Source organism: Phalacrocorax carbo, chromosome 12 (assembly GCF_963921805.1).
Source record: "Phalacrocorax carbo chromosome 12, bPhaCar2.1, whole genome shotgun sequence".
NCBI classification, from domain to species: domain Eukaryota; kingdom Metazoa; phylum Chordata; class Aves; order Suliformes; family Phalacrocoracidae; genus Phalacrocorax; species Phalacrocorax carbo.
The window spans coordinates 23,681,464-23,709,441 of NC_087524.1; the positions used below are offsets into that span (position 1 = coordinate 23,681,464).

At 36.4% G+C, this 27,978-nt stretch overlaps 1 protein-coding gene across 20 annotated transcripts in view; it reads right to left on the reverse strand.

The window, feature by feature from the left end:
* Positions 1 to 27,978, reverse strand: part of CFAP46 (cilia and flagella associated protein 46) — a 90,900-nt gene that overhangs the window by 32,874 nt on the left and 30,048 nt on the right. For 19 of the 20 annotated variants that reach the window (XR_010375030.1, XR_010375031.1, XM_064464451.1 and 16 more), the window contains 19 exons: positions 27,532 to 27,655; positions 26,478 to 26,608; positions 23,233 to 23,378; positions 22,568 to 22,701; positions 20,825 to 21,037; positions 19,265 to 19,478; positions 18,772 to 18,921; positions 17,942 to 18,049; positions 16,008 to 16,189; positions 13,986 to 14,117; positions 12,618 to 12,783; positions 9,103 to 9,202; positions 8,851 to 8,989; positions 8,139 to 8,322; positions 7,536 to 7,695; positions 4,010 to 4,233; positions 1,738 to 1,860; positions 1,186 to 1,353; positions 660 to 808 (listed from right to left, as the gene is read on the reverse strand). Coding sequence is in view for 18 of the 20 variants with exons in the window: in XM_064464451.1 (XP_064320521.1) it covers positions 660 to 808; positions 1,186 to 1,353; positions 1,738 to 1,860; positions 4,010 to 4,233; positions 7,536 to 7,695; positions 8,139 to 8,322; positions 8,851 to 8,989; positions 9,103 to 9,202; positions 12,618 to 12,783; positions 13,986 to 14,117; positions 16,008 to 16,189; positions 17,942 to 18,049; positions 18,772 to 18,921; positions 19,265 to 19,478; positions 20,825 to 21,037; positions 22,568 to 22,701; positions 23,233 to 23,378; positions 26,478 to 26,608; positions 27,532 to 27,655 (2,947 nt within the window). In the remaining 2 variants the exon portion in view is untranslated. The remainder of the gene's footprint in view (positions 1 to 659; positions 809 to 1,185; positions 1,354 to 1,737; positions 1,861 to 4,009; positions 4,234 to 7,535; positions 7,696 to 8,138; positions 8,323 to 8,850; positions 8,990 to 9,102; positions 9,203 to 12,617; positions 12,784 to 13,985; positions 14,118 to 16,007; positions 16,190 to 17,941; positions 18,050 to 18,771; positions 18,922 to 19,264; positions 19,479 to 20,824; positions 21,038 to 22,567; positions 22,702 to 23,232; positions 23,379 to 26,477; positions 26,609 to 27,531; positions 27,656 to 27,978) is intronic. The other variant, XM_064464445.1, reaches the window with a different exon arrangement.

Here is a 27,978-nt window from a genome sequence, read left to right on the forward strand (position 1 = left end):
AACTACTGGGAATTAAGCAAACAATTATTTCTTGTAACTGTTGATTTTTAAGCAAACATTACAGAATACATTTCAAAAAAGCATGAAGAAACATTTTAACTAAAACAGCAATAATTTGTCATTGCATGCATCTTGAATATTTTTAAATAAAAACTTTAAAGGCTAATCATCCATAAAAATAACAGAATTTTGGTTACAAAGGCAAACCCCTCTATAAAAGGGTATGCACTTATTAGGGATTTTTATTTAGGTTCTTAAGCTAAAGAGAATATATTTTTGAAGCAAGATGGGAATCAGCCTTTTGAATACTTAACAGGTAACACATTTATTTAAAATTTTTTGGACTTTGCTTTTTTCAGTTAGGTGACAATAAGGCATTACAAAAATTATTCACGTGAAAGTGCCCTGAGTTCATAATCTTGTACACCTTCCTCGTGGAGATCATGTTTAATGACAGATGAACTTAATGGCTTTAATTCCACAAGCAAGCCAATTAATCAAAACTCTATTAAAATGTATAAAAAAGGAATTAAAAGAAATAAACATTACAAACATAAAACAGCAAGTCACAAAAAGCCTTGTTACTATTTAGTGAATATTAATGAATGGTCCGCTCCATTCAGTTTCTCTTTTTTAAAAAATAAATAAAGGATACAAACCTGAGGTGGTAGAGGTCAGACAGACTTCTGCATTCCACAACCTCATTAGCAATAACTTCAGCTAGCTGAAAGATGGGAAGAATCAAGTGCGGGCAAAAAATTTTCTGTAGTTCTTTAGATAAAAGGTCCATAAAATACAAAGTGCGAGTCTGAAAAGGAATTTTAAAAAATTCAATCTGTATAAACATAATTTTGTAGAGAATAAATTTTAAGTTAACGATTACATCTTCAGTGCCAAACTTTACTAAAAAAAAAAAAGAAATTAAACAAACTTTCAAGCTGAAAAAGCAGCTACGTACACAAAAAGCCAGTAATTTTATTCTGTAAATTAGGTTCATTTCAGAACGCAGAGGACAGACTAACACTTTTTGAAGTATTAATAAATACTATTACAAGGAAGTATTTCTGACAGCTGTCTGAACGTACTCTTTATTGCACAGACAGAAAAACCAAAACACAACATAGTTCTCTGCTACTGATTTTTTTCTTAAATAATAAATGCTCTAGGATTTTGAGGAGTACTTACAGGTTTTGGGAAATTATCCCAGTTAATACCATAACTATTTGTTTTCTGTTTAAAAGTATCTCTGATTTCACTGGGACAGTCATAATGAGCCCATTCTTCCACATTTGCTGGTAAGGTGTCAACCGCTCCTTTCCCTTTAGGCTTCTCTTTCACAACAGAAACTTCAACCTATAATAAAAAATAAGGACATTTATGAGGCCAAATTAATGTTCTTGTCGGTATTCAATATTTAAAAAAACAGGTATCTGCTTAATATCCTTTGAAGTTTTGTCTTTTTTTTTTTTTTTTTGACCTCTAGACAGTGGGTTTTAGAAAACAGCATTGTTTTGATCAATGCAACAAAGGAAAAAAAGAAAAAGTATTTGTAAATTTATGACCTGTCAAGTCCATGTGATCAAGAGTGAAGGAATGATATACAGACTCACAGAGAAATTCTGCACAGGTTACGAGAGTCTTTACAGGAAAGCACCTGACCTATTTAACAAATGAGCCCAGAAAAACATCTCTCAGAAAGAGATGATTGTTTTTATTCCACGGAAAAGGGGTTCTTACTTGTTTCTCTTTCTTTTTGTCCTCTTTTTTAGGAGCAATTATTGATTGTACCTTCTGAGGAGTTTTAAGTTGTGAAGACTTTGATAATAGTTTTGTAATAGGTCCTGATGCTGACAATGACACCTAGATAATAAAATAATTAATTATTTTCAATTTTCAATAATAACGTCAATCTCTAGTAATAATGATTATTCACTGTCACTGTCTACAGCTACTAACAATTGTCACATACCATGTTATGTTTGCCTAAGAGCTTTCTTCAGAAAACTAACATTTCAAAGACTCCTAGATGCTCACATTATTTGTGCAAGCATTTAGGATGATCATGACAATGCACTTAAGCAGCTGAACTGTCAAAAGATTACATCATTCCTGTCATAAATACTACTGCTACTTTTTTAACCTATATGGTTGCAAATTCAACTGTTTTTTTTTTAACATGTTGGTCTAGATTGCTTAATCTTCTACAAGGGATGAATTTCATATCAAAGTAATCTAGAAGACTGCAAAGAGCCACCCTGTTCTCCTTCTGGATTAGTCTTCTAAAGCTACTACTGAATGTTATATAAAAGAAATTTCTAAATATTTAAGCATATAAAAGCATCCACTGACAATTTCTCTGTGCGTGCAATAGCACAGTTTCTGATCTTACCTAAAATAAAACAAACGCATTAATTTGGGAAGATGAACATATTTTGCTGGAGAGATCAAGAGTAGAACACAAAATATGAAGAAAAAATAACGCTAGATGCTGCACACCTCGTGAAAATTTCAAATGAAAGTTAACACGTCTTCAAAAAAATCAGATGCAACTGATTTGGCTTGGATTATTCAGGTTTTCAGAGAACATTTTAATATCTTCTACAGAGTTATTTATGGAGTCCTAACACTTGAGAGCCTGCTTTACAAATGGACATCTGCAGTCAAGTCCACTTTACATTGTACTTAAAACAAGTTAAGCTGTCCTATAGTACTTTCATTCCTTTAATGCCACATGGTTATTCTTTTTCTCACATACTGTTCACCTGTAAACACGAGTTCTTAGAATTACTGTCATTGTCCTACAACTGGCACCGACAGCTGCATTAGCTCTTAATTTTTATTTTTAATAGTTTATTCAAACAGTAATCTTTCTTTCAGATTTTTTTTTCTAGTAAACCACTCAGACAGTCAAGTTCAGGATATTAAAAATTATGCTTTGTAAAATCTGGAAATATCAATACTCAATTTTTATTTTTGAAATTCCTGTCTTCCATCAAATGTTAGAGTCTAAACTGATTTCACAATGAAAACTTGATCATAATTAGCACAGAGGTAACAAATTACAGGCTTTTACAGCGAATTGGAATAAAATCAGGCACAAGCTATAGCTTACCAATCTAGTTGATATGGCCCACCTATAGCACTAAGATTGTTTCTATAATGATTTGTGGAGTTACTATTATCAAGTATAGGTTTAGCCGCTTCAAAGATTTATTCATATTTAACATATAATTGTTTTCCTATAATTTTTGCTATGATTCTCAACAGCCATTTAAATTATACATTCAGATCAATGAGAAATGAACTAAATTTGTTTAATTTGAAATGCTGTAAACAAGGAAAAAGTGATTAGAGAATAATAATCAGTGAACACTGCCTGTATTTTTCTCAAAACTTAACAAACGAATCAACATCTGAATTTAATTTATGTCACACAATTCCTTTCAGTCAAATGACGGCGCCTTTGATTCAACCTAAGTGAAGGTCCATCTATAATTACCATTTCTCAGAACTGTCAGCAATATCTTCAGTGTGTATTCTGCCACTAAGATTCTTTAACAAATTAAAAATACAAAATTCTAGAACCTCTTGCATGAAATGTATGAACAGACTCCAGAGACAAACTGGGCCACTGCTTTTATCCTTAATACGTCTCTTTATGTTTCTAAGAGGAACATTTTTCTTGTTTAATCCTTAAACCTGAGAAAATATACTAATTATACCATAAAATCAGAAATTCTAAAGACATAGTTAAAACATCAAGTGAATAGCTGACACCATCATTACACAAGATAATTTGAAATACACTGGCCAGAATATCATATCATATCATATCATATCATATCATATCATATCATATCATATCATATCATATCATATCATATCACATCATATCACATCATATCACATCATATCATATCATATCATATATTATCATATCATATATTATCATATCATATATTATCATATCATATCATATCATATCATATCATATCATATCCAATCTCACCTGCCAGATACGGATGATACAAGCATATGCCATCAAACAGTGCTGCTGATGAAAAGGAGAACTACAGCCAGAAATTAAAGCCATTAATGTCTGTGCTCTAAACAAAGCTTCCAATTGTTTAATATTACCCAAATCTTCCAAATTAATTTGGGGCATGGTATCATTTGCTCCAATGTCTATCTTCAAATTTTCTGTAGGTGAAAATTTTGGTAAAGTATTTTTTTCTGTTAAAAAACAAATAACATGCTCACAGTGACAGGATTTAAAAAATATATTCAGAAGTTAAAATTTCTGAACTGAAAACGAAAATATTTATAGAAAAAAAACAGAAAAATGGAAATCCATCTGCTGAAGATCATGTTCTTATGATGATGCAATGCTACTTGTACCATGTTTACAATGAATAATGTAACAGTTACATATATTAAATTCTGTAAGTCTGACACAGAAATGAAATCCACAGCATGCACACTTAACTATGTCTTCTTGAAAATAAGTCTGTGGGAAAGACAGCCTATCTTATTTACTTCAGCCACTTAAGTAGTGTGGCAGTCAAATCAAAAATCCTCTTGATCCTGACATAATAGTTTCTACAGTGACCAAAGACCATGTCCTAACTACCAGTAGCCTAGCCAGCAAGAAGAGTATTTGGCCAGCACTCATTTCCAAAACAGAAACAGGCAATAATCCAATCACAGATGGGTCAATGTCAACTGAGTCTAGAACATAGCTCAAGCTCACCCCTGTGTCTGTAGCAAGATACCTTAATGGCTATTGATGGCAACTACAGAAGATCGTCTGCCACTCAACCCTCTCCTTTTTTGCCATGTAATTCTAGTAATTTTTCAGGAAATTACAATGTTTTAGAGAAATTCCCACTCTGCTTGAAATTCAAAACCAAGTAATTCAGCGGATTTTCAGTTTAAAGTGAAATACTATAAAGACACAGTTCTCTTTCAACATTAAACTGATGCTCTAAAACATAAAGCAGAGTGTGGTAACATAACACCTATGACATAATCCAATGCGGATTACGTCACTTGGATTATGTCATAATCCAATGTGGTTTATGTTATTACAGCTTCCTCATGAGGGGAGGAGGAGGGGCAGGGCTGGTCTCTTCTCTCTGGTGACCAACTCCAGGGCGATGTGCCAGGGGAGGGTTAGGCTGGGCATTAGGGAAAGGCTCTTGCCCCAGAGGGTGGGGGAGCCCTGGCACAGGCTCCCCAGGGAGGCATCACGGCACCAGCCTGGCGATATTCCAGAAGCACTTGGACAAGGCCCTCAGAGACGCAGTGTGAATTTGGGGCTGTCCTGAGCAGGGACGGGAGTGGGGCTCCATGATCCCTGCGGGTCCCTTCCAGCTCAGGACATACTATGATTCTATGATTCGATTCTATGATTCTATGAATGACTGTCACAGATGAAGTTATTAAAGTAACAGGCAAATGGAGGGAATTCTGAGCGTGACTAACACAGTATAAAGTTAGTGAAAGGGACAGTTCAGCAGATTGATTTTTTTCTTTCATAATAAAAGACACAGATGGCAAGATACAGACACGATAGGTGGTGTGCGAGATGAGCAGGAAATAGCTAACAGGCTGCACTCAGATGGTGGTGATCAATGGTTTTTAATCAGGCTGCCAGCCTGTCACAAGTGGGGTCCCCAAGGGAGTGGTAGCCGAGCTGTTCAACATCTTCATAAATGATCTGGATGATGGGACTGAAAGTACCCTCAACAAGTTTGCTGATGACACCAAACTGGGTGGGGAGATGGACATGTCAGAAGGGAGAGCCTTCTTACAGAGGGACAAAGGCAGGCTGGAAAAGTGCGCTAGAAAGAACAGCATGAAGCTTAACAAAGACAAGTGCAAGGTCCTGCACCTGGGACAACATAACCAAAGAGCCCAGTAGACTAGATTCTGTGTAGCTGGGGAGCAGCCTTGCTGAAAGGGACCCGGGTCCTGGTGGACAGCAAGCTAAACATGAGTCAGCAGCGTGCTGCTACAGCAATGAAGACTAGTCAGATCATGGGCTGCATCGGCAAGGCATTACTAGGTGAGATAGAGGTGTGACCATCTCACCCACTGTACTCAGTGCTTATAAGGCTGCAGCTGGAGTACTGTGTCCAGTTCCCGTCCCCACAAATCAAAACAGACATGGACAGACCAGAGAGGGTTCAAAGGAGGGCCACAAAGATGATCAAAGGGCTGGATAACCTGCCCTACGAAGAAAGCCTTAAGGAGTTAAGGTCTTTTCACCCTGGAAAAGAGAAGGCTCGGGGGACCTCGTCATAGTTTTCCAGTACTTACAGGGCAGCTACAAAGAGGACAGATGCTCTCTCTTCACAAGAAGCCACACAGAGAAGACAAGGGACAATGGATACAAGTTGCACCTGGAGAGGTTTCAATCTTCATAAAAGAAAGAAATTTTTTACAATGAGAACAATCTATGAGTGGAACAACCTCCCCAGGGGTGTGGCAGAGTCCCCATCACTGGAGGTTTTCAAGACACAGCTGAATAGGGTGCTAAATAATCTCATCTAGGCTCCCTTTTCCACAAACGGTTGGACCAAATGATCTTTTGAGATCCCTTCTGATCTGGGCTGTTCTACTATAATTATGTCTGTTTCCATTACAAGTTTTATAAAAAATTTCTTCAAGCATAGGTGGTGTAAGAAATCCAGTAATCACAAGCAACCATGTGAAACTGGGTGGGAAGATCATTAACAAACAAGTACAAGCTTTAAATTGCCATAGGGCTGTAAAAAAACCCAACAAAACCACTAAAAGTATGAATAGAATATTGCTACTGTGACTTCAATCAAATGTGTGATACTAGAGACACTGAACATTTATCTTTTTCAGCGCAAACACCAGAAGTACTTGTCTGATCTCTCATCTATCCACACAAAAATAAAAGCAGAGATGATGTTGAACAATACCACACAGTACAGTATTGTTCCAGAAATTAGATATTTTTTTTCCAATTAAGTAACAGGGTATCCTACCAAAATAGGTCAGCGAGTGCATACCACTGCAAGAGGACGCAAAGGACCAAATAATTTTTACACAGTTACATAAGTACTTGAAAGCATACATCCCTCAGAAAGTCATTTTGGAAAAATAAATCCTAAAATACTAGATGAAGCCAAGGAAAGAGCAATGGACATAGGTATCCAAATCTTGGCACAGAAGCTATTTCCTACAGCTACGTCTGGCCCTCCCTGAGGATGCATTTGAAACAAACTGCCCAGCGCTGCCTTCTGGTCAATTCTTACAACTCCGGAATCCCTACATCAGATAGGAGCTGTTATCTTCTTACACCAAAAGACTGACGGTAGGTCTCCATGGCACGACGCAATTCACAGGTAGAGTTAAGCTAGCACTAAACAAATGACAGTGAATACTGGGGAAAGTACAGCCAAACTGGCACCCTTCTTTGTGGTAACTAAGTTGTAAATTAAAAATGTCCCTTGCATTTGCTGCTGAGAAATTCCTCTGAAGGATATACACCTTTTACATACCTTCTTCTTGTGAGGATTGCATAGGAAATTTCATATGTAGCAAGAGATCTACCACCCAGTCCAGAGGTTTAATAACATAATTGAGGGGAAACTGGTTACAATATAACCATTCTGCAAATTCCATCAGATAATCAACTTTCTGCCACTCATTTTCTTGTTTCTATAAAAGTAATAAAGGAAGAGTTTATTTATATTTGGTGATGTAAACCACAAAAATTATGTTCAAAATTTCAACATAGTCTTAACAGAAGGAAAAAAAAATAATTTGACAGTAAGCAGTTTTATTTGCATCACATAAGCAAAGTTATGCTAAACGGAATGTAACAGAAAACTCTACCAGTTAATTCTTTATCAAAACTTCTTGCAATTGGCTACTCAGATGTTTTTCTTTGACATGATTCAACTGGACTTTTACTGGATACCAAGATTCAACCGTACAGAGTTTTCCAACTGAAGAGAAATTTCAAAGTTATAAAAAGTAACGGTAAAGAATATGGCCTTCCTACCAGTTCAGTTCTAAACTTCACAGAACTTACAATCCCCTGAATCACTTGAGAAACATCACTCTATCAGCATGCGAACATATAGTAAAAACTGACAAACCTGTAAAGCAATGATTGCATTTTGAAAACAGCTTGACTGTCCAACGATACTTCTGGAGACTGTTACCAAATGACGCCACATATGTGACAAATAATCTTCACTTTCATCTCTGAATTTCTGAATGTCCATCATAAAATTGCATCCCAGTCCTGCCTTGGCTGTGGCCATATGTTTAAAAATCAGGCTAGAAAAAGGGCAAAAAACCTGCAAATTATTTGCATCTGTAGCTGTAAAGTAACTTCGTGACTAAGATAGATATAACCACTTCATATCAGTATCTTACAGAGACGTAAAGTTCATAAACTGACATAAAAGGGCAGAAATCTTTGAACTTGGATAAGACTATGTAAACACCTCCCTAGAAAATTCAGTTTCCATTTAATGTAAATGGGTTTACAGCTAGGAAGATTAAAGTTTCTGCTATATAGCCACATTTCATGTGCCTATTTTCTTGGAAAAGTAAGATACTACTTATACACAAGTTTTACAAAAAATGACATTTACAAATATTAATAACAGATTAATGGTAAGAAGCACTGACAATATATGTCTTTTTCACTGAAAAGACTCAACACTGTTTTCTGTTACAAGAACTGGCAGACTGCCATAAAGTATTCATACTATTTTCCCAATGCAAAATAAAAAAGATAGAGTTTTATACTTCTCAAGAATAAGGATGCTTATTTTAATAAAAATAAGTCAAGCAACTTACAGCCTGTCTCTTGTCTGAGGCAAAACTTGAATAGCTTCATCCAGGACTTCCAATGCTGCCTCCCAGTCAGCTTTATCAGCATGTATGTGGAATAGTAACCCATATAAGGAGGTTCTTAACGTCAGATCTTCCTCAGCACCTTTGAAATATATTCAAATAATTTATTAACATACTGCAGCATTAGAATAATGGTATTACAAAAAATTGGTGGTTTTTTTTTCTATAACCAGATCAAAAGAAGGAAGAACATGCCTGGGAGAAAGCATCCAACTGATAACCCAATACTTTGAAAATCTTTTGTGATCCACTGATGCAAAGGCAACTGATGCAAAGGCAACATATCTTTCTTCTTCTAAAAGACAAAAAAAAAAAAAGGCGTACTTTAGCACTTTATCTTCCAGCTAGCATACATCCTTCAGTATTACTGTACTTCGGTTTCATTTGTAAACCAATTAATATGGTTAATGTGAACTATTAACCTGTTACTTAAGTAGCTACTTGTGCAGGAGATTAAAACCACAGCCATTTCTCCAGAATGAGTCCTATAATACAAAACCAATACAGCAATAGCCAGACTCAATAATATTCAATCAGTTACACTGATTAAATAACATGAAATCTTGAAGTACTCTGTCAGAGGATCACAGAATAGTTGAGGTTGGCCAGGACCCCCTCGAGCCCTCTAGTCTATACCTATGCTCAAAGCAGGCTGAAATAGAGCAGGTTGCTCTGGGCCTTGTTCAGTCACCCACCAGTTAAATGGAAACTAAATTATCTAGGGTAGTGTTTACATAGTCTTATCCAAGCAGTGTTTCCACAACTTCTCTGGTCAAAAATGAGTAACAGCTTATATTTTCAGACTATTTTCAGAAAATGTTTAAAAGATGACTTAATGTCTCTTATCCCATTTTGCTAAGCTGGCTTTACCTGTAAAAATATAACCATTACAATTCTCACCCAAGGGTGAGAGACATGATAACTGTTTCCCTCCCCTCTACAGCAGAGTTTTGCAACTCCAAAGATTATTTCATTATCTTGTTTCACAAACAGATCCATACACAGTTCAACTGACATATTGACCATTGAATACATAAAGGAGTTTGCTAATAAATAATCTGATCTGTAGCTCCAACTTCCGGGTAATCATTACATTAGCATCATCAAAGATTTATCAGATGTGGTCAAATCAGCATTTACTTCCATGAAGGCACAAAGTCCGACTGATCTAGTGGCCTTCTACAATGGAGCGACTGCATCACTGGACAGGGGAAGAGCTATGGATGTCATCTACCTGAATTTCTCTAAGACCTTTGATGTAGTCCCCCACACGCTTCTTGCTGCTGAATTGGAGAGATATTGGTTTGATGGATGGACTATTAGATGGATAAGGAAGCGTCTGGATGACCACATCCAAGGAATTACAGTCAATGGCTCAATATCCAAGTGGAAATCAGTAATGACTGGCGTTCCTCAAGGGTCCATACTGGGACCAATACCTTAATATCTTCTTCAGTGATGCAGACCATGGAATTGAGTGCACTCTCAGCAAATGTGCAAGTTGAATGGTGCAGTTGATGCGCTAGAGGGAAGGGATGTCATCCAGAGGGACCTTGACAGGCTTGAGGAGCAAACCTCATGAAGTTCAACAATGCCAAGTGCAAGGTCCTGCACCTGGGTCAGGACAATCTCCAGTATCAATGCAGAATGGGGGGTGAACTGAGAGTGGTCCTGTGGTGAAGGACTTAAGGACACTGGTTGATGAAAACTGGTTAGGGATACTGGACATGAGCTGGCAATGTGCACTTGCAGCCCAGAAAGCCAACCATATCCTGGGCTGCATCAAAAGAATTGTGGCCAGCAGGTCAAGAGAGGTGATTCTCCCCCTCTACTCTTCGCTGGTGAGACCCCAGCTGGAGTACTGCATCCAGCTCTGGGATCCCCTGTACAAGAAAGACAGGGACCTGCTAGAGCAGGTCCAGAGGAAGGCCATGAAAATGGTCAGTAGGCTAGAATGCCTCTCCTGTGAGGAAAGTCTGAGAGAGTTGGGGTTGTTTAGCCTGGAGAAGAGAAGGCTCTGAATAGACCTTATTACACCCTTTCAGTATAGAAAGGGGTCTTACAAGAAAGATGGAGAAGGACTTTTTACCAAGGCCTGTAGTGACAGAGAAGGGGCACCAGTTTTAAGCTGAAAGAGGGTAGGTTTAGATTGGAAGTGAGGGGACTTTTTATGATGAGGTGGTGAGACACTGGAACAGGTAGGTTGCCCAGAGAAGTTGTGAATGCCTCGTCATTGGAAGTGTTCAAGGTCAGGTTGCAGGGGACTTTGAGCAACCTGATCAAGTGAAATATGCCCTGCCCATCGCAGCAGGGTTGGACTAGATATCTTTAACCCAAACCATTCCATGATTTTATGATTCTGTGGAAGTAACGTGAGGGTGAAGGACATGTTCAGTGCTGACCACAGCGAACTGAGAGAAAAACCAATCTGTATTCTTGTTTTAAGAAAGCTAGTAATAGCAGTTGTAAAGCTTTTGCAGTGCTTGCTTTTACTTTTTTTTTTTATTAACAAATTTTTAGTTTTCAGGCTGGTACATATCTCAAGTAAGTGAACAATTGCCTTGCTGAACTAAACTAAAAGTTATCTTCTGATAAACGCTTCTCCAGATGCGACTGCATTTAAAAATTGCCTAGAGTTAGCCTGATCAAGGATCACTGGAGACCAGTTCCTGCCTCTTACAATGGCTACTACAGTATATGTTAAAAAAATCTCAGTAACTCCCAAAATAATAAAATATAGAATGCTCTTTTTATAGGAAATATTTTTTTCTAACTAATATCAGAAGTTACAATGCAGTCTAACTCACAAGAATTACATTTTCAGACATAAAAAGTCTATGGTATCTATAACTATACTTTCATTATCTACGTTAATAACTTGCTTTCTAATACGACTTATTAAGGGTTCACTCTGAAGATACGCTGTGGTTGTCAGCTAACTACATATACATAATGAAGTATTCCTTTTTATAGGTTTTAAATGTATCATCTCTGCAAATAACTAAACCTTTAGAGCTGTGCCTATGGTCAATTACTGTTATATATCCAAACACTGTCAAAGTTCCATTAAGTTTGCAGTCATCACTGTGCTTCCAAGTACACAGTGTACTCATCAGTTCTGTCTCCTACGCACCCGGAATCACGCAGACCAGTCGCTATCTCTGATTGTGATTTATACATGCTTTGAGGAGAAATAAAAATAAAGTGTTCTATTCGTGTACTACACTGCTTGATGATCTGAGATGCAGACTCACATTGGCACCACTGAGCTTGAATGCTTAGTTAGCTCCCCCACCCCACCTTGCTGACCTGTCTTTCCTAAAAAGCTTATAGCCATCCATGATCGCATTCCAGCCATGCGAGCTATCCCACCGTGTCTCTGTAATTGCAATGAGATTGTGGCCCTGCAACCGCACACAGATCTCTAGTTCCTCCTGTTTATCCCCCATGCTGCCTGTGCTGGTGTACAGGCATTTCAGAGACGTACTTGAGCACGCAGGTTTCCCTGGAGGGGTGCACAAGGACCCACTGTAGCCATGCACACCCTTGAGGTGGTTGGTTTATGTGTTTATGACAAATAAGTCACTTTCTTAGGAAAGGTACCTTCAATCATGCAGCAAGAGCTTCCAAGCAAACCAAAATTTTTCTTCATCGTCCGTACCAATCATTAAACACAAGCACAATTAACAATAACTACCAGATATTCTTACCTGTTTATTTTTAGATTCAGTTTTAATTATATTCTTAAGAATTATTTCAGTAGGTTCTTTAAACTGCTCTCTGTCACACAGAGAACCTAGCAAAGGTAAACATGTATTCCAGAAGTGTCTAGCCGCAAACATTACAAGGGAATAATTTCCAGCGTCACCTGCGTACCTGAAGAAAGTGAAGTACAGCTTAATGAAGGAAAACAATCACACTCTAGACAAAGTAACGGATTTTACTTCTACAAAGATCTGGATTTACCTGATCTATGCACCACCATATATAATCTCAGCAATGAGGCGTTAGCATATGAGCTTCATACAAAAGATATTTTCCATTTTTATATACAAAACACCTTCACACATTCAGCAAAAGTAGCAATAATCAAGTACCATATTGATGGTGTTACTGTATTTGTGTAAACTTAGCTCAAGAGCCTTCATTAAAAACATAGCAGAAATCCACACAAGATGTTCTCATTGGAATAATCTGCCTTCTTTTTTTCTTCCTATTATGTTAATTTCTCACTCTAAATACACTACAAAACAGAACAATTATTAAAATGCTATGGATTTTGTCAATCTATCCCTGGCAGCAACAGCCAAGAGCATCCTGTTCCTGTTATTAACAGGAACAGGCAATTGATTGAGGGAATTGATTACCACCCTGGTGTCAGCACTCTTTAGACCACGTCTAGACTACTGGATCAAGTTCTAGGCCACCCAACACACGCCAGACATGGACAAACTGCAATGAGCTCGATGGAGGGCCACCAAGATGATCCAGGGACTGGAGCACTTGCCTTGAGAGTAGAGGCTGAGAGTACAGGGCTAGTTCAGCATGGAGAAGAGCTGGCTTTGGGGGACCTAATGAGGAGAAGTTTCTCAATAACCTAACAAAGTTATTGAGAACCAGCAGCCAGCCTCTTCATAGTGGACGGCAGGACAAGCAAGTTGAAATAAGAAAGGTTCAGAGTGGATATAAGCAGAAACTTTTTCCCCATAAGCACAGTCAAGCAGCGGGGCAGGTTACTCACAGAGATTGTACAGTCTCCATTCCTGGAGGTTTTCAAGACCAGACTGGATAAAGCCCTGGGCTGGCCCTGCTTTGAGCAGGAATTTGGACTAGAGCCCTTCTGAGGTCCCCTCCAACCAGATTTTCCTATGATCCTATGACTTTACAAGATCAGCTATGTGAAGATATGGTACTTGATAAATTTACTGAACTGTAAAAATCGGTCAGATCTTTTGTTAAGAATTTCAACTCACTATTTTGATTTTTATCAGTCTTGGGAGAGAATATGTTAATCCCCAAATCTGTAAATCAAATTTTAGGTGTGGTTTATATTAGTCTTCTCACAAAATAAAACATACCTGGCACTCTGAACAAAGGCTTTTGATGCTGCTACACGCAGGTGTTTTCTTCCAGACAAATTTTCCATTATACTCTTTCCTTGTATACAGGCAGTAGTGCTTAACATTTCTTGTTTCATTCTGTTACAAGGCCTGAATAAAGGCAAATAATTCAAGAAGTGCTAAGTCTTACAAGCTAAGCACATACCATTTTCTATTAATAATGCTTTCAAGTTGTTACTAAATAGGTCTCCCTAGCTTTGGAAGTTACAAATGCTTCTACTGACTTTTCTTTTAAAGTCATAAAACATTTGAAAAACTGAACATTATGTGAAAAGATATTAGAAATATCTTTTCACACCTCTAATGAAAGTAACTGTGAAATCAGATTTTAAAAGTGTATTATCTACATTTAGCAAGGGAAGAAAATAGATTTGGGGCTTTCTCCCCATTATTCACTATTGTATATCAAGCAAAATATTAGTCTGAAGTCAAACTTACAGGACAAGCAATTAAAAACAGAAATAGGGAAAATTAGACAATATTTCATACTTTCTTTTGGAATTGGTCTTGCTTATGTCTGGTAAAGTATGCACAGGGCTCTGGAGAAATGTATTTGGATCATACTCCACTACATTTAAAAGTAAGTAAATAAATTTGATGTCTTTGGTTAACTGAGATTTTGTAAGAAAAGAAGTAATACTATTTGCAAGATTTTTTTCGTGTCTTAAAATGTGCAGCCCTATAGAGAAAAGTAGACATTCTAGTTGGACTTGTCCCCCCCAGCGGTGAGAACTATAATGCAACTATGATTTGTCTCCACGAGAGGGCACCAGCGTTCTACAGTACAAGTCAACAACAACAACAACAACGTTAAATATTTAACTCTTCTTTGTTCTGAAGCTGTGTTTTACCACAGGAAGACTAAGTTTATCGTCCATTTCTCTGGAAACAGCACTGACAATCCATTACTACATTTCTTTGTCAAAGAATCAACCATTATATCATTCACTAGTTTGCAGATTGCTAGATATGCAGTAAGTATTTTCTCAATTTCTGTCATGTTCTGAAACTATGTATTCCATATTATTTGGTTTTACGTGTTTTTCCCCATGTAGCAAACAAAAAGCAGATTATTTTTTAAAAGAGAAATTATTTTTCAGAGAGAAAAAACGAACAATAAATTATATTCGAGGTGTTTCACAGGTTTATTTCACACTTTCTACATTCCAACAAATTGTTACTAAATGGAGTCGATTCCTTCCTCTTTTGATAAAATTACATTCTCGTTTTGGAGGAAACTATGTAAAAAAAATAGAAGGATCAAAGGATATCACCTTTTTATAATATTGGACTCTACCAACAGATCCATTTATATACGAAAACTTTTTTCTTTTTTCCTTTGAGATCAAAGTTTTAAACTATCAGTTAAGTAAGACACTGGGCTTTTAAAGAAATTAGTTACATTCCTATTGTATCCATATTCGTGGGTGGTGAAGACCATAAAGACTACCTGATACCAGAGCTTGGAATATAGTAGCTGCTATCACCTACCATCATTCACTGCTCCATCTAGTTCCACGAATTGTGTTTTAAAGCCAGTTCAGCATTGGAAGCAAGAATAAGCTAGAATAAGCTACTTTCTGCCTGAAAATTATAACAGTGTGAAAAGGCCATGATCACCAGAGACCGTTTCAGAAAAGCAATGCTCCCCCAGAAGACACTCAAACACATCTATACATGACCTATTGACTCACTCAAATAACAAAATTCATGTATCTTCCTGAACTAGGTCCAGAGCCACTACCTGGATCTCAAATTGCCTTTTACTCAGGCTATGCTGCAGAGTTCAAACATCATCTTCAGTACGTAAGTAACTGGTAATGACAGAGTCAGCACAAATAGCAACAAGTGTGGTTCCTTTGTAAAAAAGGTTTTTTCACTTTCAATTATGTGATCAGATGCATTTAACCTTCTTTAACTCTTTTCTTCAAAACTTTGTTCAAGTATACCACAGTACCGTGCAAAATTCCATGTACTTACATTTCATATTTCTTAGTATCTCCATTGTGGAAAATATTCTCATCTGATTGCAAGATCCTTTTGGAACAAGTCATCACTGTTTCATAGTCATGTGATACATATGCAAAATATGTCAGTCGTGTCAGGGTCTGCAGTTCCACTAAGGTGTCTGACCAACTGCATTCTAACGCCAGTTTCACTAACTGGGGGAGAGGGGGTGGGGGGGAGAAAAAAAAAAAAAAGTTTAAACCTCAGTTTTTTATCATGCTCTTTTCTATAGCACTTACATGCTTACCTTCCCCACAATCCACCTGCACGCAGAACAAGTCCATGCTAAAAAATCTAGAAAACCAAAGTTACAAGAACAATAAAAATATACGATAGAGAAGCATTATTCACCTTGTAAGAAGTATTATGATAGTGTATGTAAATCCAGCTCTAAGTGTGCATGCCTTTTGACCAGCAGTATCTGCCAGGACTTCTTATATGTCCTCAGTCCTCTTCTGAAAATCAGTGGAACAGGACATCTGAATTTCAGTGCCCATTTTAGTTAAGCCAAAGGTAAGAATGGGAGATAGAACTGGTTTTACAACAACAGTGTTTCATATATAGTTTCATTATCTAAATGTCTTCCTTGTTTTTGCATGTGTGGGCAATTCCTTCTTTTTAAGATACTGTTAATAAATTGGTCAAAATGAGGATACTACAAAACTGCTCTCCAAAACTAAGCCGCTGAAGTAATAGCTAAGCTAACTCATAATATTTGGCATAAATCTGTAGACCAACTAGAATTAGGTACCTATATATTTATAAGGACCCAGATCCTAGTCTTCAGAAAGAAGGACTTCTACAAAAGTGTTAGACAATGTCATCAGATTCCTAGCTAAATGCGGAAGTACATCTTAGCCCTTCAAGAAAGCTCTTTACAGGAGGTAGAAATTATAAATCTGGTAATCAAACAGGTAAGACTACAACTCACTGTTTTGAAAATACAGGGTATAAACCTTTAGACACCACCTTCTTTCCTCTTGAATAGCGTGGTAACCAACAGGATCACAGGAAAAGCGTGGCACCATTCAGCATGAGTAATCATGGAAGACTGATCAAAAGCAAGTATTTTAAGAAACTATGCCTTGTATAAGACTTACCAAAAAGCCACCTAATTCTTCAAATAGTAACAAATTGCAGTTGTGTTCTACCTTGCAACTGCCAAAAAGAAATCCACTATAACATGAAGTTTTCTGTTGAAATTCTGAATACTTCTAATACAAACCTTAAAATACACCTCTCTACAAATACCTGAACAGAGGTTGCAGTGAGGTGGGGGTCGGACTTTTATCCCAAGTAACAAGCAATAGGATAAGAGGAAATGTCCTCAAGTTGCACCAGGGGAGGTTTAGGTTGGATATTAGGAAAAATTTCTTTGCCAAAAGGGTTGTCAAGCGCTGGAACAGGCTGCTCAGGGAAGTGGTTGAGTCACTATCCCTAGAGGTATTTAAAAGATGTGAGACGTGGCACTTCGGGACATGGTTTAGTGGTGGATTTGGTAGTGTTAGCTTAACAGCTGGACTCGATAATGTTAAGGGTCATTTCCAACCTAAATGATTCTATGATTCCATGAAGTTTTCTCCACAAAAAAATGAAAAGTCATAAGTATGTTTCTGTACATCTGAACCCATTATGCTCATCTGATGGTTAGGGAAATAATTTATTAGAGCAACATGGGAATATTTCTAGTATTCTAATACTATCTGAGTTTTGGATCAATGAAAATATTCAGACACAAAAATTTTATACCTGTCATAACTAACTCAATCTCTTGGAAAGTTTTACAGGAAATAACGGCACACAAAGTTTCAAAATTAATTTTGCCTCCATCCAAAACTGAAACCGAAATCACATTTATATGATGCAATTTCTTAAAACTCAAGAGCTAATAAAACAAAACTAAATACCTGAGGTAAGCTAGGAACAGTGAAATCCATGAGACCCAAGCCATTACATGAATACATTTCTAGACCAACAAGAATTCTTGCTGTAGGATTTTGTGCTTCATCATTATTCTAAGCAGAAATACAAAATTCACATTAACAGATTATTTTTGCAAGTTAATATTATTAAGGAAATTAATTGAGATGACAAGGTAATAATAATAATGTTTGAAAACCTCAATTTACATTAAGCAATTCTTTATTGTGTCCTTAAAATGGGTGATTTTATGTATTTATTTATTTTTAATTGACATTGTGAACTCTGAACCACTACAGTTCCAACATTAAAAAAACACAGCCACAATAAAATGAATGTAAATTCCATATATCACTGAGGGATTCTGGTTTTATAGACATAATAAAATGATAGAAAAAAATTAATTTCCAACTTACTAGCTCCATATTCTATATACAAAGAGACCATATTAAAGGTTGGTAGAAATATAGCTGATTTTTCTTAACGTTTTTAATGCAGCCATTTTATTATTTTAAATGTATGAATTCAAAACCAACTTTGTTATACAGTCATCTCATGACAAACATCACCATAATTATTCTTGGCAGCTAAAAACAGAAGGTAGAGTTAAGAAATGGAGACTCACTGCTATGCTGAATGTGAAAAATTTGCTGTATTCTGTAAAGATTTATGGGAACTACAGCCAAAATTTATTTTCACAATGTATTAAAATATATAAAGAAAATACACATTGATCATTTCAGTCATAATTAAATTTATGAATTGAATTTTTCAGAGAAAAGTTTCAACATTATGCAGGATTTCAGAGAAATAATACCTCCTCCTCAGTCCCAAGTTTATGTCTGATTTGCTGCTGATTTAACTGCTTTGTTTTCACCCACGTAGCAATGATCTGTTGTTGTGCAGCAATAGGTACTGTTTCATTAGATATCGTTCCAGTTGTCACATTCAGGGCAAATTCACAAATCTAAACACCAAGGGAGAAAAAAAAAAAAAGACTGAAATACAGGAGAAATGTGGAAAGCTCTTTGTATGGAACCTGCCACCTGTTAGTTATTTTAAAACTACTGCACATACATCTCTAAGCCTAACAACATCTCCATTAAGTCAGCCCATATAGCAAACAAAAGTTACGGTACTCAGCCTCAGCTGGTAAGGAACTTCAGTGTGCATTTAGGGAGGACCTGTGGTGGCAGGAACTGTAAAAGATAGTAGCTTATTTTTTGCAAAAATATCTACAATTTATATGAACTGCAATGCAGGACAGCAGACCAAAAAAAAAAAGACTACAAAAAATGAGGGCTTTGTACCTCTAAGGCAGCTTTGATATCGGCAAGTCCTCTGGGATCTACTGAAAAAGACTGGATGAGATCTGCTTTTTCATTCTTCTTTGCTGCAGCTTTTCTGCTTCTGTCTGTTGCTGCATTTTTTTTTCTCTTCTCAGCAAGTTTTGGCTTTGGAATCCAACGAAGAATTAAGCCCCGAGCCAAAGCATTACATAACATCAATAAAATCGCTGTACTTCTGCAGAAGAAAACAAAAATCAGAAGTGCATACTGCAACAGATATAAGAGGATAATAACAAAGTTTATTACTTTCAAGTAATAAACATTACTTGAAAATCTAGATTTTTTTTCTTAGAAAGCAAAATTATAGATGTTACAAAAATTTTCCCATTGGAAAAGCAGTTGAAATGGTTAAATGTACAAAAAAACCACAACCAACTTTCATATTTCACATCATACTTTTCAGCTCTTTCTATAATTGAAGCTTCTATCTCCTTGCAGGAAAAATAAATCATATTTATGTCAAACACATTTAGAATATTTTTTTTATCAGCAGGCTGCTATGCATTAAAATAACTATTTCCTAAAAAATTAACCTAAGACTAACCCCTCAGATAAAACTATTTATTTATTACGCTGAATTACTCTTCATGCCAATCAGCTGCTGAGCTGAAAATCTGTTTGTTTTGTTTCTTTGTTGGTTTTTGAGAAAACACAATTATTACTAAGAGATTATTGCTGAAACATGCTTATATAAATATCACAATTAGTAAGCAGGTATTACCAGTCTTCACCTCTGCACAAACTGCACTTTAGGCTTTGTTCTGTAATACCATTGAAAGAGCCGCCTTTGCTGGTCCTAACAGTTTGCCTAGTGCTGAGGTCACTGTCAATAATGAGCTAAAATGTCTAGGATTTTGTCCTACAGTCAGACTTTGACTTGAGCATCTTTTCTGTCGTAGTTAATCATTCTTCCACTGCATTTACTACAGAGCAGGATTTCCCTAATCACTGTGGGATCTATGTTCCCACTTTAATGGTCTATAAATGTGCACATTCCCTCCCCGCCATTTTCTCCTGTATTTCAGAACCAGTAGTAACCACCTTACTCTGGTTAGAAATATTTACAATGAGCTATATTTACAATGAACTGTATTTACAATATAATTAAACTTCAGAGCAACCAACAGCAAGCAAACACATTTCAGACTGTCCTGCAAATTCACAGGCTAAGGAAATTTTTCTGATTCTTTCTGACTAGCTTAACATAAAGCTATTTCACATGCACATGTTGCTATGCCACAATAAAGAGAAATTAATATTGTTTAATCTAAGTTAATATGACTTATAGAGCACAGTAACAAAGAGCAAATACAAAGGATTAAAAAGTCATTTCCACACAACAAAATTTAATTCATCTTCTGAACTACGCTGTATATACCAAAGTCCTTCTACCACTAACTAAAGCCAGCAATAAGGGTCTTTCATAGCACAAAGTAATTTACAATGTTTGTAAAAATATTTTTTCTGGTTTAGAAAAAAAAAACAAAAAGAGCATGTTCATAACCAAACATCTAAATTTACCCATTGTGCCCAACAGTCTTGATGGCTCCAAGAAGAGTCTGAAGATACTCAATAATTTCCCTCTGTCTTCCTGAAGAGATAAGATGTCTATTGTAGTTTAAGATATACACTGCAGCATTGTGAACAATCCAGGCTTCATTCAATTCTTCTCCTATTTTGGCTGCACGTTGGAAGTTTTCCATAGCATACTGAGATAAGTAGTCTATCCATAAACTATAAAATTAGTATGAAGAATCTGTTATTCCAAAACTTCAACGCTAGAAGGAATTCTATCATAAGGTTAAATATGCAGTAGTACATCTCAATCAACAACAACAACAAAATTTTAATTACCTTTCAGTTGCATTAATTGTCTTCATCCATTAACTTTTATTTTACTTGGATAAGATGACGACTCAGGAAAGGAATTAGTATCATGAATGAAGATAAAGTGAATAGTCTCTGACACTCAAATGCTATTAGCTTAAAAATAGTGGCTATAGTTCAATGCTTCATCCACATGGTTTTTTAAAATGCATGTGTGAATCCACACACCAATGCTAGAAATCATTAAATGTCCATGACAGTGCTGCACTTGAACACAGATACAAGGCAGGCATTCTGTTCAAGTGTTAAGGAGGTGTCCTTTTCATGTAACAACTGCACATGTTCTTGCACTTAAAGGTATCTCCAGAGGTTCTGAAATGCTAAATTCATTTCTAAGAGAATAACATCTTTTTTCAGTCTATGCGATAACCTTCTTTCAATAACTTTATTTCTTTTTACTTCCTTAATTATCAAGCTGTACCATTACTTAGAAAAAACAATATTAAAAAGGGTGTCTTCAATGACCATACAGAATGGTTAAGTCACAAAACCAAAAGCACAAACTGACAATGGTACAGGACACAGTAGACCAAAGTGCTTTCTTCCTCTGAGTTTTTAATCTACCTGGGTAAACTCAAGAAAAGCTTAGTAGCAAATTTTGGAACAGAATCCTCACCTTCTTTGTCCCTTGGTTCTGATCAGTTTATACTTTTTCTCATTTTACTGGACACTTGCAAGCAGACAGTGTGAGAAACTTTACTTAATCTTCAGACTTAATGAAGGACACAACACTAACATCCTACTCTTTCAGGACATGACCACTGTCACAGTAAGGCTAATATTAGTATGAGTGTGAACAGAAGAGAGTTTAAATATCATCTTCGAATTCTCCCCCCCCATCTCCTCCTTGACAGGAAATATTTGAGTGAGAGCAGAAAAAAACCTGGTACTTGCTATGTTCTACTCTCCCTTATTCGTTTCAGTTGATTGGATGGAACAGACTAGTTCTGCAAACTGAGGTAATTCATTGTGCATTCAGGTATTCAGACATAATTATAGGAGCTATAAAGCAAGATAAAGAGTTTTTTGATTTGGGGAAATACATTTTTAAGCATAGAATTTCATGGCTTAAATGTCAATATAACACAGATTTAATTGTCTTTAAGGTTGGGATACTAGCTTCTAGTTTCACAAAAATAAATGTTAAATGAAAAATGAAATGTACCCTCCATAATGAAAGCAAACTAAAGAAAAATTATTTCTAGTTATTTTTTTAGTTTCTTTTCCTTTTCCCATTACCATGACTACTTAAAAATATGAAGCATCTGATGACAATTAATTTTACTAAGAAGAAATAACTTTTGCAGTTATCATCTGTGTGTGATAATAACAATCTCTTAGAGTTCCTAGGTCTTGTTATATATTAAATAACAGCACCTGTATGTTTTCCATTCTGGATCACTTTCAGGAAGATGTGAAACATATCCTGGACAATACTGGCTTGTGTCTTCTGGAGGTACAGCATGATCATTCAATTCAATTCCCTGCAACCTTAATAAATGAACAGTTGCCTGGAAGGATACAGAGAAATAAGTTTCCTACTCAAGTTATCATTGGGAAAATAGACTGTGACTTAGTATTAGTGTTGTTACCTCTTCAAAACTGAAAAAATACAAATGCTTTTTCAGATGTTGTACAGGCATGTATAATATAGGAAGAACAGTGTAAAATACTTCATAATCTTCCAATCGTCTACAGCTAATTTTACTAAATAATTTCACTGAGAAAAGAAACATTTTTTTAAAAAATTCTTTCTTTTAATCATGATGGAACTTTAAGGATCCAGAAATACAATGTCACGTCAAACATTTACAGTAGAATCCCCTGCGAAAAAGTGTTATCACAACCTGCAGTTGAACTATTGCTATAGTTACTTTCACATAGTATTTTGATAAAGATGGTTGATGAAACTACTTCTTCCTTTAGTTCCTGTGGAGATAGACAATAATTAAATTCCACTGCTTTAAGACTTATACATAAAATTATACATAAAACAAAGCTAAACAAAACAAATATGAACGACAGCTGTGTAATTTATTTACCTCTGCATTAATGAATCTTATTTCTGCTAATATTCTGAGTAAATCTCTTTCAAAAGAGAAGGATTTAGCAGGTAGTAATGATTCTCCTGGTAAGCTGTCACCCTGATCATCATCCATCACAGCTGTACTAGATTTTTTCTTCTGTACTAAAAATAAATAAATACATAAATACATTATTATTACCATGCAGATGAGAAAAACATCACCTTTCGTTTAAAATTTAAAAATCCCTTCACATTCGTAAATCCACAAGAAAGAGTTAACAAGTATAGATTTAAAATTATTTCACTCAATTTTTTTTTTTATCAGTACAATTTATTGCACTCAAAAGCCTTTCTTCTCAAGCAGTGCTGAGGTATTGGTTACCTGCAATTTTGCTGCATAAACTTCAATATTTGCAGCAAATAACTTGCTCCAGTCATAACATGCATACTGAAATTACACTAATATAAAAACAACCCATGGCCTCTAGCTCAATTTTATAGTTTCAGTGGAAGTGGAGAGCTGGACATTATGTAGTGGCTAAAATCTCAGTGTGTTTAATTCATGAATGGGCTTGACTTTCTGGCAACATACACATCAATAAAGAGAAAAATAGCACTATTTATCTTTGGTTTAATAAAGAAGAGAAAGGACCACGATTATTTTAATATAAACACAAAGTAAAAGCATAAAAGCTGTCACCGTGGGTTCCCTCTACACTGTTGGCCAGTAGTGGTTGTTTGAGGAAAGGCATAAAAAATAGGATACACAAAGCTATTTTTCTTCCTGGCCTGTCTTCACGGTTTTTCATAATCTGCATCCAAGCAATCTCCTGAACCAGATGTTCTGTTTGACCCACCACATTCAATACTCTTTGATAAATCTAACTTTAATTAGTCTTTGTCTAATTGTTTTAAACCATTCTTCCATATTCCAAAATAACCTTTTAATTTCTGTTCAACAGTAATATTTTTGTTCTCTTAAAACCTACAGTCTGATAATTTGACTGGATTGCTCCTGGTTCCTTGGCCAATCATATGTATTTACTTTCTCCAGACTAGCCATGTTTCAACTTTCATCTCTTTTCCAGACTAAAGGGAAAAAGAAGTACTTACCAGAAACCATGCACCAGAAGCATCATTAATAGGAACCAGTATGTTCTTTTTCTGTAACTCTAGAACATCTGGAATTATTTGACTTTATTCAGGCCTGACAAACCAGCAAGCCTCTGCAGCAGGTCTTCACACTACAACAATTACCTTTGCCCTATCCTCAATATGTTATATTTAAAGACAACATTTCATTTTTCTCATCCACTAATCCAAGGGGTTTTTTTCAGTAGTAGTAGTAAAGAAAAATTAAGTGGAACATGAAAGTGAACAGTGTCAACAGTTCTCAGAGAACTGCAGTCAACTGTAAATTTCTCTTCCTGCCTTGAGTATCCACAAGCTTATTCACATTTCATTTAACTGTAAGTAGCAGTGAGAAGCTGCCCAGAACAGATTACCTCAACTGCCCCACTAAATTCAGCATTGTTTCCTTTGCATTTACAGAAACACACAGCACTCAATGAAAGTATGCGTGCTTTTCCAGTAGGCCGCTCCACAGTTCTTGAGAATGGAGACCTTCAGCAAGGTCCCAAGTTACTGCTTGATTTCCAGTGAAGTTCCACCTCTGAAAGCATCGACCAACTTCAGCAACCTCATAATAAACTTTGACTGAACCATTTGAAACACCTCTGAAGAGAGACAAAAAGTGTCTTGATCTCCTGCCTGCCCTGGAAAAGTGTTTAGGCCAATACAGATAGAATTATAAGGGCCCGTAAACGTTCAGAGTATGAGAAAGATGCCTTTACTGTGTAGATGCAAAATTTGTGAAAGAAAGAAAGAAAGAACATACCAGTTCCTATTAATGATGCTTTTGGTGTATGGTTGCCCTGAGTTTCTGGTAAGTGCTTCTCTTTTTTTCCCCTTTAGTTTGGAAAAGAGATGAAAGATGAAACATAGCTAGTCTGGGGATGCAACACTTGTGAAAGAACACAGGTAAATTAATGCCCTATTTTAAGTGGGTCTTGGAACCAGTCTAGAGAAAAATTGTGGAAAAGGTTCAATTAGCATAGTCTAGAGACAAAAATAAAAACCAAACAGCCAACAAGGTGTGTACTAGAATTTTATCTGTTCTTAAAGGTGAGTTTTGCAAACTCACAGAATCACAGAATGACAGGGGTTAGAAGGGACCCCTGGAGCTCACCCCGTCCCACCCCCTGCGTGAGCAGGCACCCCCCGAGCAGGGGCACAGGGCCGCGTCCAGGCGGGGGGTGAATGTCTCCAGGGAAGGGACCCCACAGCCTCTCTGGGCAGCCTGTGCCCCTGCTCTGGCACCCGCACAGGGAAGGGGTTTGGCCTCATGTTCAGGTGGAACTTCCCGTGTTCCAGCTTGTGCCCGTGGCCCCTTGGCCTGGCGTTGGGCACCGCTGAAAAGAGCCCAGTCCCATCCCCCTGACACCCACCCTTCAGGTATTTATAGGCATTGATGAGATCCCCCCTCAGCCTTCTCTTCTCCAGGCTGAACAAGCCCAAGGGCAGAATAGGTGGGGAGGATAACCTCTCTTGATCTGCTGGCCACACTGCTTTTAATGCAACCCACGATACCATTGGCCTTCTTGGCAAAAAAAAATCTTTAAGAGATATGTAAAAGTCAGAAAGCAGCTAGTGGTTTGAAAGTGCTTTTTCCCTGAGTTGAGAACTCTGTTAACATGTGTGGTAGGCTTCCAGCAGGCATCAAGGAACAAGGCACAAACAAGGTTGGATACCTCAGAGGAACCACTAATAAGAGACTAAAGGGTAAAAATGTTACCACGTGAGCCTGATACAAAGTGACTGATCATCCATTTTTCTTCAGCTTCCTCAGGTAATTAAGTATGACAGAGATGGATAATAGGGACCTAGATAACCATTAGTAGATGAACCTAGACAGGTACTATTCTTAGACAGGTAGACACATTTCATAAAAGTACTTTTCTTTAGCACTGGTGAAACACTTCTGAAGACTAAGTATGGTTTCAACAGAAAAATGTATTGACTGATTTCTAGATTCTAGAAAGAAAATTCCATGTATGCCAATACACAGTAACAGGCTAGAGTCTCAGGGAACTCTGGGAATGGGAGGGAGGAAAATAAGAATATTGGCTGACTCCTTCAAGTAACTCTGATAAATGGGGGAAAAGTTCCTCTTAAAACATTCAAAATAATTTGTTCACTTACTTTTTTTAGGTTTTGTTACCTTCCTAAACAAAGTATCATCATACAAGAGACAAAATCTGCAAGCTGCACGGCAGACATCCCATACTTCTTGTTTACGTGCAACTTTTGCCAAATCGGCCCAAAGTATAATTCTACCAAAGAAAAAGCATACATAAAATTACTTTATAAGCAGGATTATCTTCCACATTTCAGGATTGACCAAAAAATCATAATTATGATAGCTATCATAAATAAAATTTTAATTCTAATAAAAATTTGTAAATGGAAGACTTTATCAGTAGCAAAGGTAACACTATTACTTTATTAATTTAAAATAAAGTCCCCTCAGCAGATCAAGAGTGGGACAAAATTTTTGTTTTGCAAAGTAACAATACTGAAATTTCAAGATGTGCGTGACACCCCTAATTATCTATCTTATAAAATAAACTAAACTAAGTGTTTCAAAACTGATGAGACTTTCAAAATAAGTCTTGAAAACAAGCTTGGATTTAGATTTTTTTTAGAAAACAATTCAGTTTAGACTTTATCACAGAAATTTTTAGTGCACCAAAAAAAGCAAACACCTCCTTTTAAATAAAGAATTATAAAATTATATACAAATATTCAAACCAAAATCTGTGATTTTCCTACAGATTAGTCTTTCCGACTCTCAGAATGGACTACCTCATTTCTTTATCAAAAAAGTTGTAGCATACAATGCGGTACAAACACCTAAAAAGACACTTGAGCAAAATTTCAATTGTACATCAAGTTATTCAGTCTTCCAGCCTTAATCCACTCATTCTTCTGTGTGATCAGTTCATATCAATAAAATAGGTGAGTTTACGTGTACACACAAGAGAACATATTAGAAACAGTGAAAGAATACAATTATGCATAGCATGCGAACATAATGGAACTTTGCAGGCATCAAGTGAAACACATGCTTAAATGCTTTGTCAGGTTCAGCCTCTTACAAGGTATCATCAAGTAATTTAACAGCTGCAATGAGCAACTTTCCCATCAAAGGCTTCTACACAAGATGAAAGAGACGCTTCTTGGCTATAGTAATTACCTCTCCCTGTCATTTTCATTTCTTAAGTGTTTCAAATGTTCATCAACTTTCTCCACGCTTTTAAGATGATGTTGTGCTTTTGCACAGAGGTATCTGATTTGACTTCCACTTTTACCTGTGGAAACTTAGAAAAGAAGAAAGAATTTAAGGTAATTTCAAAGTATTAGAGATTAAAAAATCCACATGAAGGGTATGCAATTTGATTCGTAACTACTTTCTGGAACACTTGAAATCTAGCCCTTTTTTCAGGCCAAGCTTTCCCGAAACCAACAAACCAACATGAAAAAAACCACACCCCATCAGCATCTATTCTGTTTTTCCTGTATATTCAGATATAGTTGTCCCATACAAAATTATGGGATTTATGGGAAAAAATGATTATTATTTATGCTTCTTTTGCCCCCAAATATCTCAAGTACACCTCTTTTCTGACAGGACATGCATTGC